Source organism: Oncorhynchus mykiss, chromosome 25 (genome assembly GCF_057628025.1).
Source record: "Oncorhynchus mykiss isolate SJ-2025 chromosome 25, ASM5762802v1, whole genome shotgun sequence".
Classification (NCBI taxonomy): Eukaryota; Metazoa; Chordata; class Actinopteri; order Salmoniformes; family Salmonidae; genus Oncorhynchus; species Oncorhynchus mykiss.
In genome coordinates, this window is record NC_143046.1 from 60,726,255 (window position 1) to 60,751,784 (window position 25,530).

At 44.1% G+C, this 25,530-nt stretch overlaps 1 protein-coding gene across 4 annotated transcripts in view; it reads right to left on the bottom strand.

The window, feature by feature from the left end:
• Nucleotides 1–25,530, bottom strand: part of LOC110505402 (AT-rich interactive domain-containing protein 1B) — a 229,487-nt gene that overhangs the window by 73,555 nt on the left and 130,402 nt on the right. For all 4 annotated transcript variants that reach the window (XM_036962211.2, XM_021584599.3, XM_090220667.1 and 1 more), the window contains exon 5: nt 1,607–1,868. In XM_036962211.2, coding sequence (XP_036818106.2) covers nt 1,607–1,868 — 262 coding nt within the window. The remainder of the gene's footprint in view (nt 1–1,606; nt 1,869–25,530) is intronic.

Here is a 25,530-nt window from a genome sequence, read left to right on the forward strand (position 1 = left end):
GTGTTTGTGGGAGCATGTGCATTTATTTGGTGTGCGCTGCATGTGCACTGTCAGTCAGTGTGTGTGTTAATGAGTGTGTGTGAAGGTGTATATATAGTGTGTGTGACAGACAGATGAAAGGCTGACACTGTGAAATTGCTCTCCTCTCTGACCATTGTCAGGGGTGACAAGTGTCCCGTGAGCGCTCGGCCGTGTGACATGTGCATTGTCCCGGTAACCGAGGCAGACCTGACAGCCGCCGTCTGAGGGCGATAAACCACAGCCCCGGTCACATCACGGTCAAAGCGCAGTGGCGTGCAGTAGAGCCGACCTGACCAGTGACAATTCCACAGACTGGACCATGCTACTCTGCGCCTCCAGGTCACTGATATGGAAGAGTGACCCTTGAACTCGAGGGCTAGGGACAGCCAGTCAGCCACATTCTGCACAGAGGCAGATGTCTTTTATTGGTATGTTTAGAAAGGAGGCAGGTTGCAGGTAAGATCAATCACACAACTAGGACCTGCTAGGAAGGAGAAAGTCATCAATTCTTCATATCACAACAACATTGGTACTCAGTGTTTCTCCCTCGCATACACAGTATTATGCCTGGTGCTGGTATTTCTCATTAGAAGTGATAGTATAAACCACAAGAGGTTGGTGAGACCTTAATCGGGGAGAACAGGCTTGTGGTAATGACTGGAGCGGAATCAGTGGTATCAGACACATGGTTTCCAGGTGTTTGATAGCATTCCATTTGCTCCGTTCCGGCCATTATTATGAGCTACAATAGGTAAACCCTAGCAGCTGTTAGCAGACTAAGATCCTGTCTCTATGAGGATGTGTTTTCGCATGATGGGAGAATATTTATTGATACTATATTAATCACACCTGTCCCTCCGATGAGATCCACCTCCCGTCTCGCCATCTCACTCCGGATTTCTCAGCATTTCCTGCCGTCCGCCTCGGGAGCGGCTGTCCTGCTTTTTCATTAGTGTCAATCACTCCTGCACAAGCTCAGTCCGCCCGGAACAACCCGCCTGCCTCAGGAGCTCACGCATTTGTCCCGCCTCGTCAGCGTGATTGACAGGCCTGAGAGCCGCAGACGTGCCGGTCAGGCCTCAATCAGGAAGAGCAGCGGAGGCTGTGGTTAGACGAGGAGGGGTGGGGAGGGCAGGCAGACAGGGTCACGTCCACATCTCATAGCCTTATGTCACTCTGGCCTGTCCAAGGCATGTCCAACACACTCCCAGTCTTTACCTCACTGTTTATCTAAACTAAAGCTCTGCTATTCCTCTAGGGGGACGCAGCCATCTGCTATTGTCTTATTTTGGAGGCCTGTTGTGAAAGGAAGAACACAGAGGCCAACAGCAACCATCTGTATCTGTGCATCTAAAATGTTTAATGAAGATAAATGACAAATTATTTCCAATAGAAAGGGGACCAAGGAAACTACATTGATCAGCTAAATGGGTCAGCTTGAAATGGCCACTTCTAAAGAACATCATTATTCTGATCAATTTCCTGCAGGGTGTCATCATACCTGAACAGGAGATTTGAACAGACGGTATGATGTTCAGGGATGCTTTTTGTGAAATGATTTGCCTTAGTAACCCTGTAGGCTTACCTTGTGCTGTGGTTGGGCCGCTAACTGGGGAGATTGGGCCAGAGCCGGAGCGTGATTGGTTGGAGCCCACGGGGGAGCCAACAGGAGAGGGCGATGGGCCACTGCCTCGGCCAGACAGGTGGGGTGATGCGTGGGGTGAGAAGGGTGACTGGGACGGGTTACTCTGCTCCCCCTGGCTACTGGTGGAGCCTGTAGCACTGACGGCTGAACTGTGACCAGCGTCCGTCCCTGTAGGGAGGTCGTCTATGGCACCAGACAGGTCCTGGAACAGAGGAGATGGTAGGTGAGTACAATGACGAGCAAATCTTATTCAATGCTGTGATGTATTTTGTCCAAACCCTGTCTATGATATACACTGAGTGTATAAAACATTAAAGACACCTGCTTCTTTCCATGACACAGACTGACCAGGTGAATCCAGGTGAAAGCTATGACCCATTCTTGATGTCACCTGTTAAATCCACTTCAATCAGTGTAGATGAAGGGGAGACAGGTTAAAGGGGGATTTTTGAGGCAATTGAGACATGGATTGTGTATGTGTGCCATTCAGAGGGAGACAAAAGATGTAAGTGCCTTTGAACGGGGTATGGTAGTAGGTGCCAGGCGCACCGGTTTGTTGCCAAGTTGGGCCAGCATCCCCGTGGAATGCTTGTAGAGCCCATGCCCCGACGAGGCTGTTCTGATGGCGGGGGTGAAACTCAATATCAGGAAGGTGTTCCTGATGTTTGGTATACTCGGTGCATTTGAACAAGCACGACATTGTGAAACAGAGCAGTAGTGCCTTGATGGTGTAGGTCAGACAGTCTGTTCTATGTGATGTGTATGATGGACGAGTGAGGGTGAGTTTATGTTACACACATCCCCTGTGGGGAGAGAAAGAAGAGGGAGGGAGGGAGGGAGGGTACTGACTGGCTGAGGGTATTCCCCCATCTGAATATTTTCCAGGGAATCCCCTATTAATGCTGACAAACTGCGGAACTATAGTCTGATAAAAGAGGAGGGTGAAGGGAGAGAGAATGGGAGGGAGGTAGATGGTGTGTGTGTGTTACTACAGCCACCTCTCACGTGTCTCCTAAAATGGCCAAGTGAAAATACTGTTTTAATGGTAACAGCTGAAGATGAACCAAACTACTGTGGTCCTTTCACAAGTATGGTATGTATTTTGTGATCAATTGTTTACTAAAGCAGAACATGATGATTGAAGGATTTGTTTACTAAAGCATTATGGCATATTGTCAGTATGTATAACATTGCTTCTAAAATGAGCACCATTAAGCAGATTTCCTGGTGACAAACAGGCCTCCCTCTCTCTCTCTCTCTCTCTCTCTTTCTCTTTCTCTTTCTCTCTATTTCTCTTTCTCTTTCTCTTTCTCTCTCTTTCTCTTTCTCTTTCTCTTCTGTGGAGGCAGTCACAGGTCACAACAGATGTGTGCCATTTGACACAGTGGGGTCCTGCAAACAGGGAAACCATGGCGACAGCTTTCCAAACAGGTGAATCCAGTGTGACATCCAACATATTGTTAACCTAAGAGCCAATTAAAAACGGGGAAAGCACTGTGAATAATTACATTACCTGCCAGTCGCCAGTTCTCCAATAATCGTTGGGCAGAAAAGCATATAATTCATTTGGACGATTTGAGGACAGACCGGTTTGGATTAGACTCATGGTTGACCACAGATGAACAGTGTTCTGACTGAGAGAGCCCATAAGACCAGCTTCTTCCACAGATGAACAGTGTTCTGACTGAGAGAGCCCATAAGACCAGCTTCTTCCACAGATGAACAGTGTTCTGACTGAGAGAGCCCATAAGACCAGCTTCTTCCACAGATGAACAGTGAAGAAGCCCCAGATGCTGCTTCCTCCTCCACACTCTCCACAGTGATATTTACAGCAGCGAACAGCCAGCCCAGCCAGCACCCGTCCAAATACCCAACAAGCTAGCTGGGGCCCATTCCAAAGTGGCCCAAATCCAATTTATTGCCTCTCTGCTACAAATTGCTCTGTGCATTGAGTCTCCAAATAGCTGTCAACTACTCCCAGTTGGCATCTTGTATTACTTAATGTGCTTCTGAAGCATGTAATTGTAATAATAAGAAAATATTGAGGTGATAATAACCACTTATTTTGAGATGGCCAGACCCCCACGTAATGACCTCCTATCTAGATGTTTCACACTATGTTAGAGAGGGAGTATTTTGTGACCCTTCACCTCTGGGATGTTGGCATCTCTCTCTCCCTCTCTGAAGCTGTCAGCCTGTCAGACTCAGACAGGCAGGGGCACTGAGGGGACAGCTGAGCCAACACACACAGTACAAACACGCACATACCACCAGACTAACATGCTTTGACTGAGTGGGAGAAGTCCCCCCGTCATTCAGTAAGCAGTGAGTCTTGGTGGATGTCCCCCCTGATTGGGCAGAGATGTGTATTAGTGATTGCTGCTGGGAAGGGAAGGAACAGGCAGATTGGGCCAGCCGGGCAAGCCAGGTTTCTCTGGTCACACTGTCTAGACAGGGAGGAGTCAGGTAACACACCATAGCTTCCTGTCTGTGGACCAGAGGAAGAGAGAGCCCTGACCCTCAAACTTCCTCACACACAATACTGCAAGGCACACATTCAAACTGCTTTCTCAAGCCTAAAGCAGGGTGAACCAGCATGACTGTATTGGGCAGGGGAGACTTTCTCACAAGCACTAACAAAAGTGGTAGGGTAGTGCTGGGACTGTAGTTGCTGCTAGGTGGATGTCAGAGACTGCAGCTAGCTGGGACCAGAGCTGAGTGCTGGGACTGGTAGTAGAGCAGATGATGGGACTGTAGTTGCTGCTAGGGCGAGGTCAGAGTCTGCAGCTAGCTGGGACCGGAGCTGAGTGCTGGGGCCATGCAGGGCTGGTGTTGTCAACTCTGGTTAGAGGCTCTTGGGGCAGTGCTGTCCAGTGTGTCACCTTGCTGTTGGACACACCAGCCACCCCCTGCCACTACAGCTGCCACCCCCAGTGTCCCCCTGCCACCCTCCTGCCAACACCCTGCCACCAGGCCAGACAGGCTTGCTGACTCAGCCCAGTCACAGAGCCATAGCAGCGGGGAAGACAGGGAGACTGGTGGGCTAGGAGGGTGTGGGATGGTGGAGGGTTTGTGTGTGGATGGGGAGGGTTCTCTCTCACTCTTTCCAGTTGGTGAGACACCCTAACACAGGGCGTGAGAAGGATCAATGCTGATATTCAAAGTGCCTGCAGTGACATAAGAGGGGAAAGTCTAATGGAGGGGAAAAGTTGCATTTAAAATGCAAAGATCCCAATGTTAATTACCCATGATGTTGCTATCAAAGCCTCAACCACTGTACCCACTGGTATTTAAAACTGATTTAGTGGACTCGTACAGTACAGAAGGCTTATTCCTCTCTTTCTCTGAGTAAATAGAATGATGACAGCTGTAATTAGGGTTAATGGCTGTCTGTTGTGAGCCCACTGGGGACTCTCTCTCTCTCACACATGGACCCACAGTCGTTACTGCCTTCGGACTGCTGCCTCTTTCTACGGAGCTGTGGAATTTAAGTGGAAATGTTTTTTCATCCCCAAACCCTGAGTTGAAATGCCATGCAAATTATCTTCTGAACGGTTGTGTGTCAGGGAGGGAGTGGGGGAGTGGAGGGTAATGGGATGCCCCATGTAGAGAGCTCACTGTAATGCCCTTCTCAAGGTGCTATTAAATACCACATACAGAGACGGAGAGAGACTAACGAAATGATAACACTCCCAGCTACACAGTACAGGTCTGGCATAGGCTCAGACAGGCTAGGGAGAGAGATGTGTACACATGTGTTTGCATGGGATGGAAACAAGCTGAGCAAGTGAGAGAGAGCGATGATAATGGTGATGATGCTGATGGTTGTGATGATGATGGTGATGATGATGATGGTGATTGTGGTGGTGGTTGTGGTGATGACTATGATGATGGTGATGGTGGTTGTGGTGATGATGATGGTGATGATGATGGTGGTGGTTGTGGTGCTGATGATGGTGCTGGTGGATGTGGTGATGGTGATGATGATGATGGTGGTGGATGTGGTGGTGGTGATGATGATGATGATGATGGTAGTGGTTGTGGTGAAAATGATGATGGTGGTGGTTGTGGTGATGATGATGGTGGTGGTGGATGTGGTGATGATGATGCTGATGGTGGTGGATGTGATGATGATGATGGTGATGATGATGGTGGTGGTGGTTGTGGTGATGACGATGATGCTGATGATGGTGTGGTTGTGGTGATGACAATGATGCTGATGATGGTGATGATGATGGTGGTGGTGGTGGATGTGGTGATGGTGATGATGGTGGTGGATGTGGTGGTGATGATGGTGATGGTGATGATGATGGTAGTGGTTGTGGTGATGATGATGATGATGGTGATGATGATGATGATGGTGGTGGTTGTGGTGATGATGCTGATGATGGTGGTGGTGGTTGTGGTGATGATGATGATGCTGAGGATGGTGGTGGATGTGGTGGTGATGATGATGATGATGGATGATGGTGATGATGATGATGGTGGTGGTTGTGGTGATGATGATGATGGTGGTGGATGTGGTGGTGATGATGATGACGATGGTGATGATGATGATGGTGGTGGTTGTGGTGATGATGATGATGATGGTGGTGGATGTCGTGATGATGGTGGTTGTGGTGATGATGGTGATGATGATGCTGATGATGGTTGTGGTGATGATGGTGATGATACTGGTGATTGTGGTGGAAATGATGATGATTAATTTCAATGATCTAAGGGGTCTTGCCTGGTATGCCACAGGCTCCAAACCACCTGGGCATGCTGCTGATTGACAGGATTCTTTGCTCAGACAACTCTCTGATCATTATGAGCCAGACAACAGTCATTTCACTGTCCTCACTCCTCAATGTCTCAGCACCTGTTGTCTATTGTGTCGTGGCCTTAAGGTTGGCATTGATGGGAAGTCATAATCTACCACACATCTCCATAGCTGGCTGGGTGTCATGACGACCCAAGCCCAAGCCCTCTTCTGTCATAATGGAACATCTCAGAGACGTGTTTGTGCAATAACACCAGCGATTAAACCAAGTCGACCAAGAGCAGAACTCAGAATTGACTAGTATTCTGGTCATGAACTCCTATCCCTGTCTATATCTCCAGATCAGGCAACATATTAGGAACTAGGATCTGAGGGACATGGCTGTGTTTCACAGACGGTAGTTTTGACAACCACATCAGGACTATTGGAGCCAATCTGAGGGACATTACTATGTTTCAAATCCCATTTATTTTATATTCAAGCAAGTGTTTTTTTCTCTTTGTTGTCTCAAACAAAAGCCGAGAGAACAATCTTGTCGGGGCCTCTAAAGTTGCAGCAGAAACACAGTGTGAGAAAGCAATATGTGCTTTTTTATTCAACTACATTGGCTGCACAAAGCACAGACACATGATAATACTACCACTACTACTACTACCATTATAACAAAAACAACCGTCTAGATCAGTGGTTCCCAAACGTCTTATAGTCCTGTACCCCTTCAAACATTCAACCTCCAGCTGCGTACCCCCTCTAGCAGCAGGGTCAGTGCATTCTCAAATGTTGTTTTTTGCCATCATTGTAAGCCTGCCACACACACACTATATGATATATTTATTAAACATAATAATGAGTGTGAGTTTTTGTTGAGTTGCAATGGAGAGAGTCTCAGACTTTAATTATTTTCTACACTCAGTCTGTGCCTGTATTTAGTTTTCATGCTAGTGAGGGCCGAGAATCCACTCTCACATAGGTACGTGGTTGCAAATGTGTCTTAACAGCGCAATTTGCCAAGGCAAGAAACTCTGAGCGCAGCTCTATCCAGAAATCTGGCAGTGGCTTCTGATTAAATAACATTTTCACAGAACTGCTTTCACAGAACCGCTTTCGATGAGGCTCTCTTGTTCAGATATCGGTGAGTGGACTGAAGGCAGGGCATGAAAGGGATAACGAATCCAGTTGATTGTGTCGTCCGTTTCGGGAAAGTACCTGCGTAATTGCGCCCCCAAATCACTCAGGTGCTTCGCTACATCACATTTGACATTGTCTGTAAGCTTGAGTTCATTTGCACACAATCATACAATGACGGAAAGATCTGCATGTTGTCCTTGTTAACTTCTTAATCATAGCCTCAATTTTGTCCCTCGCATTGAATGTAGTTGCGGAGAGTTCCTGTAATCCTAGATTCAGATCATTCAGGCGAGAAAAAATATCATTCAGATAGGCCAGTTGTGTGAGAAACTCGTCTTCATGCAAGCGGTCAGACAAGTGAAAATGGTCAGTAAAGACAATGTTAAGCTCGTCTCTCAATTTAAAAAAAACGTGTCAATACTTTGCCCCTTGATAACCAGCTCACTTCTGTATGTTGTAAAAGTGTTACAGGGTCACTGCCCATATCATTGCATAATGCAGAAAATACTCAAGAGTTCAGGGGCCTTGCGGGAGCAATTGCTTGCATGTGCGTTACCACTCCACTATGTCTCCCTGGCATGGCTTTTGCGCCATCAGTACAGATACCAACACATACTATCACAAAGCTGTCCAGTACTTTAAAAATATCCTCTCATGTTGTCCTGGTTTGAAGTGGTTTGCAGAAGAGGGTGTCTTCCTTAATTGACCCCCCATAAATGTAACAGACATATACCAGGAGCTGTGCCAGGCCAGCCACGTCTGACTCATCCAGCTGTAACGCATAGAATTCACTGGCTTGTAAGCGAAGCAGTAATTGTTTCAAAACATCTCCTGCCATGTCACTGATGCGTCGTGAAACAGTGTTGTTTGATGAAGACATTGTCTGTCTAGTTTTTTTGGGCCTTTCCCCCCAGCATTGTCCCAGCCATATCTGCTGCAGCAGCAATAATTGAGTCCTCCACAATAGTATGGGGCTTCCCTGTCCTAGCCACTCGGTAGCTCACCCGTTGCTTTTATACATGTCTTACTACTCAAAAAACTCCTGTGGCTTATTTTTCAAATTGTAATGTTTCGTTTGGTGCTATACACAAATGTATAACAGCATTAGAAAATATAAATGTACAGTTTGAAAATGTGAAAAAAAAAGAAAAAAAAATGTGAATCACATTTTTATTTGGCGTACCCCTGATGGCATTGTGCGTACCCCTGGGGGGTACTGTTGTACTGTCCATACGCATGCCCTGAGCAAATCTACCATCCTCAGGCTTATACGGCTGCCAGACAGCCTACCGCCTGGTCCGAGTTTCCAGTTTGCTGTGTGTGAGAGCACTAATGCTAAAACTAGCCCATTAGTGTTATTTTTGGTTGGACCAATAGGCAGCTTGCAGAGTGATAACTATCCCTCTCTAAGCCTCAGTATTGTGGAGATATGAAGAGTCTGTTTGGAGGACCCGTTTGAAGCCCTATTACAAGTAAGCCTGCAAAGAGGCCCAAATCTGGTGGCGCTTGTCTCCAAACCAATGGATTAGTGTTGCGTTTCACTATGATTCCCCCTGATAATACGTCAGAGTCCGATAGAGCCGGGCCGAGCAGAACGAGTGCCTAACCCACGCCGGCCCTATTCACTTAACGCACTGCTTCACTGTCTCTCTGAATAATGACTTACAATAAAGTACCCCTCCACAGCTCCACCTTTAATTCGCTGGAAAAATGTTTGTACCCTACTGTATATCGAGGTCGAGGCTGCCACCACACAAACCCCCCTGCAGTCTTATCGCGGCTGGGTCATTTGTACACAGCCAAAACCCTTTTTATTTAAATGTACCCGTCTTCCATTTAGAAGCGGGCGGCTTCGTGAGACAGGCCAGGCAGGCCGTTATTGTCTGAGCTGTTGAAATGTTTTCTTTTATTAAGCACAAAGGTTCTTAACTGGTTTAATGCACAAGCAGACTACTCTCACTCCCCTCCACCCCTTCACCCCACCCCTACGCACCTATTTGTTTTACACTCATTGCATCTACTGATGCTTTTATGTATGGTATTCAGCTCTGCTCAGCCCCCCCCCCCCCCCATCTCACTCCAGAGAGGGAGAAAGAACTGAAAGAGAAAGGGGGAACATCAAATAATGAAATAATTAAAACAGCCAAATTCCTCATTTCTAATTCAACTGCTCATTCAGCTTAACCTCTCTCTCCTCAGCAATTAAAGCACCCGCCACATCCTTCACGCCGTGCCGCTGCCTCCCAGCCCGCCCGCCCGCCGCCCATAGCAGCCACACGGCTAAATAATGCAGTGCATCCTGCACCGCAGAGCCTTTATCATCCCAAATGACAGCCATTTACATATCTCCCCAGTCAATTAGAGCACACCGAAATAATCAGCCCCTAATTGGGAGAGAGTGCCGGTAATCACCCGACCCTGGCACACCGACAGGACCAACTGGGGGTGGAGGGGGAGGGAGGAGGGAAAGGGGGTGAGGTAAGAGAGGTGGGGCAGACTTCACACCTTAACCTACTGCTCTATAATACTATTCTGCAGTCCAGTCCGAGTTTGCTCAAGTTTCACATGCCCTCGTCCTCGGTTTCTTTTGTTTTTCAAACTCTCTCCCTACCAGCCAACTAGCACGTGTTCTGAGCCCTTATTACAGCACTGTGCACAGACTTTCTCCAGATACTTTAAAGGGGCAATCTGCAGTTTCTATATACATTTTTAGACTGTTAATTAATGAATAATAACTGTATAGCCCAGTGGTTCTTAACCTGGTTGGAGTTACTGAACCCCACCAGTTTCATATGCACATTCACCGAACCCTTCTTAATTGGAAAAATAAAATATGATTTTTTCAAATTCAAAACATAGGTATATATTTTACCGGTGCACAAAATGAACCGTGCATCAACATCACTGTGTTCAAAGAACAAAATCATCAAAACATGATTTTCACACAAAAACATAATAATGAATATTTACTGCAAATCAGTGTGACTTCTGCTGTTGCCTTTCAGAGACCAGTTCAGAAATGTGCGGCTTCACCTTGGCAAGTGCCACTCTCATGTCATTTTCGCAACAAAGTCTGTTCCTTTTCTTCGTTTTTATGTCCAGCATCCTCGAAAAGGATTGCTCGCAAACGGTATGAACATCTCCAGAGCTTTCTTAGCAATAACAGGGTACGTTACCATTTGTTGACACCAAAACGTTGAAAGCGTTGTTGTTCTGAAGAGTTGCTGTTGAACCTGGCTCTGCTGAATTTCAATGATTTCATCGAGGTATTCATCATTGACATCTGTTGTCTCAACACTAAACGTGAACGTCTCTCTCACCCATGCTGGATATGACTCTCTTGTAGGGAAGTATCCGCCAAGAGACTTTGCAAGCTCATCTAAGTGCGTGGCAATTGCTTGCTTCATTTCCGCGGGTACAGAAATGTCTCCGATTCCAGATACATCTTCGATCTTACTTACACAGTCGTCCAGCAGGGGAAAGTTTGCGAAGTTATCGTTCTCTGTTCGTCGTTTCTAATAACGGTAGCTTTTTTTTGAAAAGCCTTCAGGTTTTCCTCCGCTTCGATGATGTTGACTCCACCGCCCTGCATCTTTTGATTGAGATGATTGAGAGCTGCGAAGATATCAGCCATGTACGCTAAAATGAGAATTAACTCAGAATTTTTGAAGCAATCTGCATGACAATGTTGGTGCTCTTGCAAAAACAGGGCTAATTCCACACGCACGGCAAAAACCCGATTCAGCACCTGTCCCCGGGATAACCACCGAACGTTAGAATGGTACAGAAGTACCTCGAATTCAGAGCCCATTTCTTTACACAGCTCACTGAAGATGCGGTGCCTCAGAGCACTAGTTCTCACATAGTTCACGCATTCCACTACAATTTTGAATACTTCTGCCAGTTTTGGAGACAAGGTTTTTGCTGCCAACGCATGCCTGTGCAGAATACAATGCGTAACAATGATGTGTGGTGCATCGGCTTTCACTAGCGCACCAAAACCAAACTTTCTTCCCAGCATGACTGAAGCTCCATCCGAACAAACTGCAGAAACCATATCCCACAAAAGATTGTTGTCTTTGAAGAAGTCATCCACAAGTTTCTTCACATCGGCTGCCTTAGTTGTTGTTGTAAGAGGCTTACAAAATAAAATAAAAATTCCTTTATCACGTCGTCTTTCAAATAGCGCACGAATACAGCAAGCTGGCTTAGATTGGAAACGTCTGTGGTCTCGTCCAGTTGAAGGCTGAATTTTGCCGGGCTTGAAATCAGATCTGCAACTACTTGAGCCAAGATGTCTTTGCTCATGTCCTCTATTCTGTCGCTGATGGTGTCATTTGAAAGAGGAATTTGGGATAACTTAACTTCAGCCTCTTTTCCCAGCATGATATTCGCCATCTTCAACACAGCTGGTTTTACGAGTGTTTCACCAATGGTGTGTGGTTTGCCCTGCTTTGCGATCAGGTAAGCAACTTCGTACGATGCTGTGAGGATCGGTTTGTTGATGGGTACAAAGCCGAGAACAGGCAGAGTAGCCTTTTCATCGAATCTGGCTCTCTTCACCTAGAATTCAGCGAGCGTTGTGTTCTTGTATTTTCCATCTCCATGCAGCTTAAGGAAGTGTTCTCTTAGTTTTGCCGGTGCTAGACTAGAATTGCTCAACTTGGCATTGCAAATCAGGCAGTTAGGACGCTGACTCCCATCACGTTCCGTTATACATGTGAATCCATATTGTACATATTCGTCCGACCACTTTCTTTTTTTACATAGTAAGTATGAAGGGATTAAAATATTAAGAAAGAAATCACAAGACGTACCATCACGACAGTCACAAGTCGACTACTGAGCGCACCAAATTCCCTGCAGCACAGATAGGCCAAGCAATGTAGCGTTATCACCTGCAGCCAATGATGGCCGGGCGGGGCGTGTCATCACGAATCATATGAGTCGGATGTGTGTCTTGACCTCCGGCCGAACCCCAGAGACTGACTCACCGAACCCCTGGGGTTCGATCGAACCCAGGTTAAGAACCACTGGTATAGCCATTGATTCTTGAAGTATTAGACATCTAAATGCTTAATGAGCTTAGTTCAACGTTCATACCCCATCAGAGCACCAAATGTATGCTTGTTTTACTCCAATGTTTGTAAACAAAGTCCATATAAACAAGTGGCAGGGTGAACGCTTTGTTACTGTTTGAACTTCCGACTGGCCCTGATGTATCTCTCCTGAGTGAGAGAGGAAAGTAGAGACTGAGTTACAGACAGGCTTGGTGCCAGTAATGGGTAAGGCTGGCGGTGTTACAGTACAAAGTAGAAAGAGGAACATCAGAGCCAGACAAGGTTAGATCCCTTCTGTAGCACTCTTCCTTTGTGCACTGCCTCAGCTTTCCTTCCCCAGCCTTTGTATTTCCTCAGCTCTATGCAGTTCAATACTAGACAACATTACCTTCTGTGGTCTTGGGCCTCACTCAATTGCCTTTCTGAGATAAAAGGCACAATGATGCTCCATTCACTTCAACTTGATAGAGGAGGAGGGGAAAAAAAATAGAAAGAAAGAAAGAAAAAAAGGGAAGGATGGAAGAAAAAAAAACACGAAAGGATGAGAGTTTTGATTTGTTCCGATTTAACCTCCAGAGAAAGGATGCAATCTATTAGCGTTTAGCAAGGCAGAGCCAGGAAGGTAAAATGAAGAGTATGCGTAAAAACAAATAAAAAAAAGCTGAGAGAGAGAGAGAGGGAGAGGGAGAGGAAGAAAGAGGGTGGAAGAGAGGGAGGGAGAGAGGGAGGGAGAGAGAGAGAGAGAGGGAGGGAAGGAGAGAGGGAGAGAGAGAGAGAGGGAGAGAACGAACACACAACACTGGGACCAGGGTTCACACGGCTAGGCCAGGGAGGAAAACCTAAGAGCTTTCCACTTTTTTCGGGGGCTTTACTTTTCTCCACCACCCCCTTCGTTCACTCTTTCCTCTGCCTCAGAGCTCCCCTCATTCCCTGGCTGGCAACTCTCTCTCTCTCTCTCTCTCTGTGTTATGCATCACTGTCGAAATGACAGTGATAAAAATTAGGGCTGCTGCGGCTGATTTGATTGGTGCGATGCAAACTCATCCCCAACTGGTGTGATTGGACATGCTTGCTGTCAGAGTGGCTGCCTCGGTCATCCATCAGTGCTACTTGGCCGCAGACCAAGCCGATCGATACACGATTGGTGGATTGATGAGAGATATCACATTGTGACCTGCCTGCATATCATCATAAATACAGCTAGTTAGGCCTGGCTGGTTCCAAATATCTATTGGCTTCTTGTCTCTAAGCTTAGACATGGAGATGCTCTCTACATCAAGCTTGCTGTGTTATACACACACACACACACATGAATGCACTCCCACTCACGCACACACACACACATATTGTGCCGTACACCGGCACAGACGGACAGGCACGCATGTAGAGAACTGAGAGGAAGACAATGTAGGTGGTAGAAACTGCAGGAGTTTAGCATCAAAGGGAAAAGCGAAGGTAATTCATCATCCATTCACAACAGAGACTGTGACTGAATGTCCATGACCAGGAAACTAAAGTTTCCCTTAATTGGAGATGTTTTGTTTTCATTTCCAACTAGTCTTTCTTGTTTTTCTACCCAATTTCTCGCTGTTTCTTTTCAGCAGTCAAGGATGCCCTTGCCCTCTCCCCTCCTCTCCTTTCTCTCTTCCCTCTTTCGTACTCTCTCCCCCCTCCTCTGTCTCTTTCATTAGAACAATTCACCACGGGTTCCCTCCAGCCTAAAACTCAAGTTGAGAAAATACAGAGAGGAAGAGAGTGACAGAGATACGAAAGAGAGAAAACACCCCAGAGCCTTCCATTGCATTTGAGAGACAGACAAACAGAGGAAGACCTTGCTCCGCAGCCTTTCCTCTTGGGGAAATATCTCATTTGTGGGGATTCTGTTGACGTGAGAAGAAGAGGGGGCGAGAGGAGAAGGAAAGAGGGAGTGTGAGAGAGTGCAGCCTCCAGCCCACCGCATTCCTTTCCTACATTAAAGGGGAAAGGAAAAACTAGGCTTTAGAACACCAGCAACTGTAAATCACCATATTGGCATTGTTGCATAATTGGTAGGAGGAGTTTTGGTATTCCAGAATTTAATGAGACTATGACCTCTGCATATATTAATGAGCATCGTTTGCTGGAATCAAACCATATTTATATAAAACATGATACATACAGTGGGGCAAAAAAGTATTTAGTCAGCCACCAATTGTGCAAGTTCTCCCACTTAAAAAGATGAGAGGCCAGTAATTTTCATCATATGTACACTTCAACCATGACAGACAAAATTAGAAAAAAAATCCAGAAAATCACATTGTAGGATTTTTAACGAATTCATTTGCAAATTATGGTGGAAAATAAGTATTTGGTCACCTTCAAACAAGCAAGATTTCTGTCTCTCACAGACCTGTAACTTCTTCTTTAAGAGGCTCCTCTGTCCTCCACTCGTTACCTGTATTAATGGCACCTGTTTGAACTTGTTATCAATATAAAAGACACCTGTCCACAACCTCAAACAGTCACACTCCAAACTCCACTATGGCCAAGACCAAAGAGCTGTCAAAGAACACCAGAAACAAAATTGTAGACCTGCACCAGGCTGGGAAGACTGAATCTGCAATGGGTAAGCAGCTTGGTTTGAAGAAATCAACTGTGGGAGCAATTATTAGGAAATGGAAGATATACAAGACCACTGATAATCTCCCTCGATCTGGGGCTCCATGCAAGATCTCACCCCGTGGGGTCAAAATGATCACAAGAATGGTGAGCAAAAATCCCAGAACCACACGGGGGGACCTAGTGAATGACCTGCAGAGAGCTGGGACCAAAGTAACAAAGCCTACCATCAGTAACACACTACGCCGCCAGGGACTCAAATCCTGCAGTGCCAGACGTGTCCCCCTGCTTAAGCCAGTACATGTCCAGGCCCGTCTGAAGTGTGCTAGAGAGCATTTGGATGATCCAGAAGAAGATTGGGAGAATGTCATAGGGTCAGATGAAAACAAAATAGAACTTTTTGGTAAAAACTCAACTCGTCGTGTTTGGAGGACAAAGAATGCTAAGTTGCATCCAAAGAACACCATATCTACTGTGAAGCATGGGGTGGAAACATCATGCTTTTGGGCTGTTTTTCTGCAAAGCGACCAGGACGACTGATCCGTGTAAAGGAAAGAATGAATGGGGCCATGTATCGTGAGATTTTGAGTGAAAACCTCCTTCCATCGGCAAGGGCATTGAAGATGAAACGTGGCTGGGTCTTTCAGCATGACAATGATCCCAAACACACCGCAATGAAGGCGTGGCTTCGTAAGAAGCATTTCAAGGTCCTGGAGTGGCCTAGCCAGTCTCCAGATCTCAACCCCATAGAAAATCTTTGGGGGGAGTTGAAAGTCCGTGTTGCCCAGCAACAGCCCCAAAACATTACTGCTCTAGAGGAGATCTGCATGGAGGAATGGGCCAAAATACCAGCAACAGTGTGTGAAAACCTTGTGAAGACTTACAGAAAACGTTTGACCTCTGTCATTGCCAACAAAGGGTATAGAACAAAGTATTGAGATAAACTTTTGTTATTGACCAAATACTTATTTTCCACCATAATTTGCAAATAAATTCATTAAAAATCCAGAAAATCACATTGTAGGATTTTTAATGAATTTATTTGCAAATTATGGTGGAAAATATATATTTTTTCTCATTTTGTCTGTCATAGTTGAAGTGTACCTATGATGAAAATTACAGGCCTCTCTCATCTTTTTAAAAGTGGGAGAACTTGCACAATACCTGACATTTAATCCTAGTAAACATTCCCTGTCTTAGGTCAGTTAGGATCACCACTTTATTTTAAGAATGTGAAATGTCAGAATAATAGTAGAGAGAATGATTTATTTCAGCTTTTATTTCTTTCATCACATTCCCAGTTGGTCAGAAGTTTACATACACTCAAATAGTATTTGGTAGCATTGCCTTTAAATTGTTTAACTTGGGTCAAACATTTCGGGTAGACTTCCACAAGCTTCCCACAATAAGTTGTGTGAATGTTGGCCCATTCCTCCTGACAGAGCTGGTGTAACTGAGTCAGGTTTGTAGGCCTCCTTGCTCGCACACGCTTTTTCAGTTCTGCCCACACATTTTCTATAGGATTGAGGTCAGGGCTTTGTGATGGCCACTCCAATACCTTGACTTTGTTGTCCTTAAGCCATTTTGCCACAACTTTGGAAGTATGCTTGGGGTCATTGTCCATTTGGAAGACCCATTTGTGACCAAGCTTTAACTTCCTGACTGATGTCTTGAGATGTTGCTTCAATATATAACATGTCGGGCTGTATCACCGCCTGGTATGGCAATTGCTCCGCCCACAACCATAAGGCTCTCCAGAGGGTAGTGAGGTCTGCACAACGCATCACCGGGGGCAAACTACCTGCCCTCCAGGACACCTACACCACCCGATGTCACAAGAATGCCAAAAAGATCATCAAGGACAACAACCACCCGAGCCACTGCCTGTTCACCCCGCTATCAGCCAGAAGGTGAGATCAGTACAGGTGCATCAAAGCGGGGACCGAGAGACTGAAAAACAGCTTCTATCTCAAGGCCATCAGACTGTTAACTTCTTGGTGACAGGGGGCAGTATTTTCACGTCCGGATGAAATATATGCCCAAATTCAACTGCCTGCTACTCATCCACATAAGATAAGATATGCATAGTATTAGTATATTTGGATAGAAAACACTCTAAAGTTTCTAAAACTGTTTGAATCATGTCTGTGAGTATAACATAACTTATTTAGCAAGGGGAAACCCCGAGGACAAACCATTCAGATTGTTTTTTTTAAGGTCACTCCCTTTTCAATGGGATTTCATTGGGAATCCAGATTTCTAAGGGACCTTCTTGCAGTTCCTATCGCTTCCACTGGATGTCAACAGTCTTTAGAAATTGGTTGAGGTTATTCCTTTGTATAAAGAACAAGTACGGCCATCTTGAACGAGGGTCACTTGAAGTGTACTGTTAGATAGAGGCGCATGACCAGAAAGCATGCTTCAGTTTGTTTTCTTCCTGTATTGAACACAGATCACCCCGTCTTCAATTTGATCGATTATTTACGTAAAAAAATACCTAAAGTTGTATTACAAAAGTAGTTTGAAATGTTTTGGCAAAGTTTACAGGTAACTTTTGAGATATTTTGTAGTCACGTTGCTCAAGTTGCTCAAGTGTATGTAAACTTCCGACTTCAACTGTACACACATTACCCCATAATGACATAGTGATAACATGTTTTTAGATATTTTAGATAATTTATTGAAAATTAAATACATAAATATCTAATTAACATAAGTATTCTCACCCCTGAGTTAATACTTTGTAGAAGCCCATTTCAAGTCAATTTAATCAAAATGGTAACTTGGAACATACACTGTCTTCTTGGTAAGCAACTCCAGTGTAGACTTGGCCTTGTGTTTTAGGTTATTGTCCTGCTGAAAGGTGAATTTATCTTCCACCATCTGGAAAGCAGACTGAATGAGGTTTTCCACTAGGATTTTGCCTGTGCTTAGCTCCATTCCATTTCCTTTTTATCCTGAAAAACTCCCCAGCCCTTAACAATTACAAACATACCTATAACATGATGTAGCCACCACTATGTTTTAAAATATGGAGAGTGGTACTCAGTAATGTATTGTATTGAATTTGGACAAAAAGTTAATTGCTTGCCACATTTTTTGCAGTATTACTTTAGTGCCTTGTTGCAAATAGGATGCATGGTAAAGAGTGCGCTGGGAATCGTGAAGCAAGTTCAGGGAGCACATCATTTAATGAACAAAACAAGAAACACGAACAACGCCTGGGGAAGGAACCAAAGGGAGTGACATACATAGGGAAGGTAATCAGGGAAGTGATGGAGTCCATGTGAGGGTGCGCGTAACGATGGTGACGGGACCTAGAGGCCGGAGAGGGAGCACACGTGACATGCATGTTTTGAAATATGTTCTTTCTTCTTTTCACTCTGTCAATTAGGTAAGTACTGTAGAGTAACTACAATGTTGTTGACCCATCCTCAGTTTTATCATATCACCGCCATTAAATGCTGTAACTGTTTTACAGTCACCATTGGCCTCATGGTGAAATCCCTGAGCAGTGACTACTGAAATCCCTCTCCGGCAACTCAGTTAGGAAGGAGGCCTGTCATCTTTGTGGTGACTGGATGTATCGATACACCATCCTAAGTGTAATTAAATAACTTCACCATGCTCAAGATATTCAATGTCTGCTTTTTTTTTATTTGCACCCATCTACCAATAGGAGCTCTTCTTTGCGAGGCATTGGGAAACCTCCCTGGTCTTTATGGTTGAATCGGTGTTTGTAATTCACTGCTCAACTGAGGGACCTTACAGATAATTCTATGTGTGGGATACAGAGAAGAGGTAGTCATTCCAAAATCATAGTTTTGGTAAGTCGGTTAGGACATCTACTTTGTGCATGACACAAGTAATTTTTCCAACAATTGTTTACAGACAGATTATTTCACTTAATTCACTGTATCACAATTCCAGTAGGTCAGAAGTTTACATACACTAAGTTGACTGTGCCTTTAAACAGCTTGGAAAATTCCAGAAAATTATGTCATGGCTTTAGAAGCTTCGGATAGGCTAATTGACATCATTTGAGTCAATCGGAGGTGTACCTGTGGATGTATTTCAAGGCCTACCTTCAAACTCAGTGCCTCTTCGCTTGACATCGTTAATCCCTATTACTGCACACAGAATGAGTCCATGCAACGTATTATGTGATGTTTAGGCTTGTCATAACAAAGGGGTTGAATACTGACTCAAGACTTTTGATTAATTTACACATTTCGAAAAACATAATTCCACTTTGACATTATGGGGTATTGTGTGAAGGCCAGTGAAAAAACATCTAAATGTAATCAATTTTAAATTCAGGCTGTAACACGACAAAATGTGTAAAAATTCAAGGGGTCTGAATACTTTCCGAAGGCACTGTAAGTATTCAAACTCTTTACACAGTACTTTGTTGAAGCAAGTCCAGGCTCTGGCTGGGCCACTCAAGGACATTCAGAGACTTGTCCCGAAACTACTCCTGTGTTGTCTTGGCTGTGTGCTTAGGGTCGTTGTCCTAGTGGAGGGTGAACCTTTGCCCCAGTCTGACTGAGGTTCTGAGCACTTTGGAGCAGGTTTTCTCTCTGTACTTTGCTCCGTTTATCTTTGCCTCGATCCTGACTAGTCTCCTAGGCCCTGCTGTTGAAAAACATCCCCACAGCATGACGCTGCCACCACCATACTTCACCGTAAGGATGGTGCCAGGTTTCCTCCAGATGTGACGCTTGGCATTCAGGTCAAAGAGTTCATTCTTGGTTTCATCAGACCAGAGAATCTTGTTTCTCATGGTCTGATAGTCTTTAGGTGCCTTTTGGCAAACTGCAAGCGGGTTGTCATGTGCTTTTTACTGAGGAGTGGCTTCCGTCTGGCTACTACCATAAAGGCCTGATTGGTGGAGTGCTGCAGAGATGGTTGTCCTTCTGGAAGTTTCTCCCGTCTCCACAGAGGTCAGAGCTCTGTTAGAGTGACCATCGGGTTCTTCTACCCCGATTGCCCTGTTTGGCTGGGCGGCCAGCTCTAGGAAGAGTCTTGGTGGTTCCAAACTTACTACATTTAAGAATGATGGATGCCACTATGTTCTTGGGGACCTTCAATTCTGCAAAAATGTTTTGTACCCTTCTGCAGATCTGTCTCTCGACACAATCCTGTCTCAGAGGTCGACAGACATTTCCTTCAAACTCATGGCTTGGTTTTTGCTCTGACCTGCACTGTCAATTGTGGGACCTTGTATAGACAGGTGTGTGTCTTTCCAAATCATGTCCAAGCAATTAAATTTACCACAGGTGGACTGCAATCAAGTTGTAGAAGCATCTCAAGGATGATCAATGGAAACAAGATGCAGGTGAGCTCAATTTCGAAGGGCTCATATCAGAGCTCATATCAAAGGGTCTGAATACTTATGAACATAAGATATTTCAGTTATTTTGAATACTTTTGCAAACATTTCTAAAAAAACTTATTTCGCTTTGCATTATGGGCTATTGTGTGTAGATTGGTGAGGAAAATATTTTATTTAATCCATTTTAGAATAAGGCTGTCACGTAACAAAACGTGGAAAAAGTCAAGGGGTCTGAATACTTTCCGAAGGCACTGTAAGTGTTGAATAAAAAGTGTTGACAGTGCTGAGTAAGAACTTAAACAGCAGCTCTTTGCTGTAATCGTTGACAGTCTCTCTCTAGTCATGGTTTTAAACATTTTCACAGTATCAACTTTGCTGTAGCATTATTTTCCTGGCTATTGTGCACTTAATTTGCTCTCCGGGTCCGCCAGGAAGGCAGAGTTTGTACATTCAGAAACATGAAATGGTTCAGAATTGGGTAGAACACTTCTACCCAGCGCAGCTGAATCGGGTGCACCTACCACCAACAGCATGAGATTTTAAAAAATGCTTTTTCTTGTTTTTTTTACAGAAATGTTTAGAAATGCCTTGGAGATCGACTAGAAATGCCTTGGAGATCGACCAGTCGATAGTGATCGACAGGTTGATGACCACGGCACTAAGCCTACAGCCTAACACAGAAAGAGTCAGAATTAGAAGCATGCAAGACAGAGGAAATGACCAGTGACAAAATGAGCTACTGGGTGAAGATTAGCTAGCTATGTATGGTATGTATATCTATGTATTTGTCCTGTGAGGTTGTGATTGTCCCTTAGCCCTGTTTGCAGCCTCATGAGCATGTTGTCTAGTCTCTCCAGCCCCTGCCTATCCTTGTCACAATGGAGCACAGGTGACATGTCCATTGTGTCGTCCTCCTCACAAAGGTCTGAGAGCTGGCAGTCCCACACAGTGTCCAAATTTCCTCCGGCTCCTCCAATTCAATCTCCTCCCCTTTGTTCTCATCTTCCCCAAGTAGCGATGACCCTTCAGCACATGAAAAGGGAATCATGAATGGAAGGGAATTGTACAAGTTATCAGGGTATGGCTTCAGGCTTATGCTACGTTAATTATTGCAATCAACAACTGCCAGTAGGCTTACTATTTTTACGAATCATAGCTATCACAGATAAAAATGTCATAATATATCTAGATATCTAGCTATGTAGCTAGTTAGCTAGCTAGCTATATGGGGGATCATACATTTTGCAATCCTGCAGCAGCCCTCTCTTCTGCCTGGCTGGCTGGCTGGCTAGCTACAGTAGCTAGGTTCATGTCTAAATCACTAAAGTTAGCCAGTTCATTTTAGCTAGGTCATACCTAATACCTCTTCAAATTGTAAATATTTGTACTTTATTTTGTACAGCTATAAATGAAAACATTTACATCAAAAATACAAGAAAATAGCTAACTCAAGTAGCTAGGTTTAACGTTACTCAGCTTATGATCAACATTTCATTTCACAAACTCAAATTAACAACTGGAAAAAATACTCTAAAATATACATATTATAATTACCAACATTAAAATAAATTGTATACAGTTTCTTACCTTAATATTATGGTCCTGATCTCATTGACAGAGCTGTCAAAGTTGTGAGAAACCTTTCAGGTCCAGTAGAGGCGAAGCCCCCCAGATGGCATTCACTCACAATTTGCTCACTCCTACCAATGAAGCGTCAGTCGTTACTATGGCAATTCAATATGGCGCTACCCATACCTCTAATAAACGTAGTTCAAGATCAAAACACAAAAAATATATTTGTTTCTATATTACAGGCACATGTTCAGTATACATGGGTTGAAGTGTTTAACTATGCACAAGAGAAACTGCTGACACAAAGTCACACAGCACAGAGGCTTCTGGGTATGAAGGAGCATTCTTCCCTCCCATCTTCCTCCTGTTTTTACAATTAATATTACACAGCAGCATAACCCGCTGCAGCCACCCCCTGAAAAATCTGAACATTTAAAAATACATTGAAAATATGATTATTATTTATAAAAATATTTATACAAATACAAAAATAACAACAGTAGTGCACTAGGCTTTTACTAGTCCTGTAATAGCTGACCAATATAAACATCTGTAGCACAGGCAACAAACAAAAAAATCATCATCTCCACTTTGGCAAAAAAAGGTAATTAAGAACAGGATCTTGCAGGATTCAATAGTTGGAATTGTAAGAGTCGTTGCCCTTTCCCTTTCTCTGTGATCGCCATTCTAATGGGATCCAGAAAGAACAAAACCCTGTCCCTTTCTCTGTGATCGCCATTCTAATGGGATCCAGAAAGAACAAAACCCTGTCCCTTTCTAGGGGATTACCATTCTAATGGGATTCCGGAAAGAACAAAACCCTGTCCCTTTCTCTGTGATCACCATTCTAATGTGATCCAGAAAGAACAAAACCCTGTCCCTTTCTCTGTGATCGCCATTCTAATGGGATCCAGAAAGAACAAAACCCTGTCCCTTTCTAGGGGATTACCATTCTAATGGGATTCCGGAAAGAACAAAACCCTGTCCCTTTCTCTGTGATCACCATTCTAATGGGATCCAGAAAGAACAAAACCCTGTCCCTTTCTCTGTGATCACCATTCTAATGGGATCCAGAAAGAACAAAACCCTGTCCCTTTCTCTGTGATCACCATTCTAATGGGATCCAGAAAGAACAAAACCCTGCCCCTTTCTCTGTGATCACCATTCTAATGGGATCCAGAAAGAACAAAACCCTGTCCCTTTCTCTGTGATCACCATTCTAATGGGATCCAGAAAGAACAAAACCCTGTCCCTTTCTCTGTGATCACCATTCTAATGGGATCCAGAAAGAACAAAACCCTGTCCCTTTCTCTGTGATCACCATTCTAATGGGATCCAGAAAGAACAAAACCATGTCCCTTTCTCTGTGATCACCATTCTAATGGGATCCAGAAAGAACAAAACCCTGTCCCTTTCTCTGTGATCACCATTCTAATGGGATCCAGAAAGAACAAAACCCTGTCCTCAAACATTTACACCAAAAAGGTGCAAAGTTATGGGTAAAGACACAAAACATCCACATCAAATTAAATATTTTTCTTGATCGAATAACATGGGGGATAGTAGATTGACATAGGCTAGCGATTTTGCTGTTCGTTAGGCCTACTCATCTTGTTGGCTGACGAAAAGTAAATGTGGACAGTTCTTCCTTCCAATATCTTCCTTATGCATCGGAATTGGATAAGGATGCCCTCAGTTGCATCCCCGGTGTGTCTGTCTTCACTTGTAGCCTGTGAGAAAGACCCAGTCACGTGATGGAGAGCACACAGCACTCAGGGAGAAGGGCAAAACAAAAGTATGGACTTTTTTATAGAGTGCATTCCAGCTATAAAGGGGATGCCACCCTGAAATTCTAGGCATTATCAAGTGCTTGTCAAATTGTGAATGAGAGACTTATGTAGTGTGTACAGCTTCCGCAGAAAACTAAGCAGAGCTCATACCTTTCAAGCACTCCTAAATATAATTTCGGTCGCATTATGCAGCCTAAAAATGTATTAGAAATGTAAACATATAGCCCAACATTTTTAGAACAACTAAAGTTACATTGATAACTCTAAATTAAGCATATAGGAGTACCTATTTCTTTGTTAACCGCTTAATACAGAATAGCCACATGTGCGCTCTCCCTTCAATCGTTTGGAGAGAATATTTAGATTTTATTCAGCTTTGTTCAATTGTATTCTCCATACTATATGATAATATAAATAATGCCATGGAATTCTAAGCAAATCTTGCCTGCTAAATGAACTAGCGTAGCCCACAGTCATTTGGCATAGCCACATCAGGACCTAACATAAGGACAACTCAGAGTAAGCCATTCTGAATTTCTACATTTTCATCATATCCTGCTACTTTAGACCTGTCTAAAATAAATAATGGATTCATTGTGAGGCTATATTACATGGATTTATTTACTTTTTAAAATGTAGATGTTCCAACGGTCTGCATCAGTGGCTTGTAGGCCATGTGTGGAAGCCAGGAGATGCTAAATATGTTTATGTTAATTAACTTCTTTGGGGTAGGGGGCAGTATTGGGTAGCTTTTATGAAAAACGTGCCCAAATTAAGCTGCCTGCTACTCAGCCGTAAAAGCTAGAATATGCATATAATTAGTACATTTGGATAGAAATCACTCTGAAGTTTCTAAAACTGTTTGAATTATGTCTGTGAGTATAACAGAACTCATATGGCAGGCAAAAACCTGAGAAAAAATTCACCCAGGAAGTGGGAAATCTGAGGTTTGTAGTTTTTCAACTCAACCCCCATTGAAGATACAGTGGGATATTAGTTATGTTTCACTTACCAATGCTTCCACTATATGTCAACAGTATTTAGAACCTGTTTGAGGATTCTACTCTAAAGGAGGGGCTCATAAGGGCTCTTTGAATGAGTGGTCTGGCAGAGTGCCACAGCCTCGGTCTGGCGCGCTCACGTGAAAGGTAGCTACGTTCCACTTCATTTGTACAGACAAAGGAAGTTTTATGTTATGTTTTATGTTAAAAACCATCCTAAAGATTGATTCCATACTTAGGCTGGGATGTTTCTACGGGCTGTAACGGAACTTTTTGAACTTTTCGTCCGACGTTCAGCACGACCTGAACGCGCTTTTGGATTTGTTTACCAAACGCCCTAACAAAAGAAGATATTTGGACATAACTGATGGACATTATCGAACAAATCAAACATTTATGGTGGAACTGGGATTCCTGGGAGTGCATTCTGATGAAGATCATCAAAGGTAAGTGAATATTTTAAATGCTATTTCTGAGTAATGTTGACTACCCAATATGGCGGGTATCTTTTAGCTGCTTTGTTGTCTAAAGGTTGTACTCAGATTATTGCATGGTTTGCTTTCTCCGTAAAGTTTTTTTGAAATCTGACACAGGGGTTGCATTAAGGAGAAGTTTATC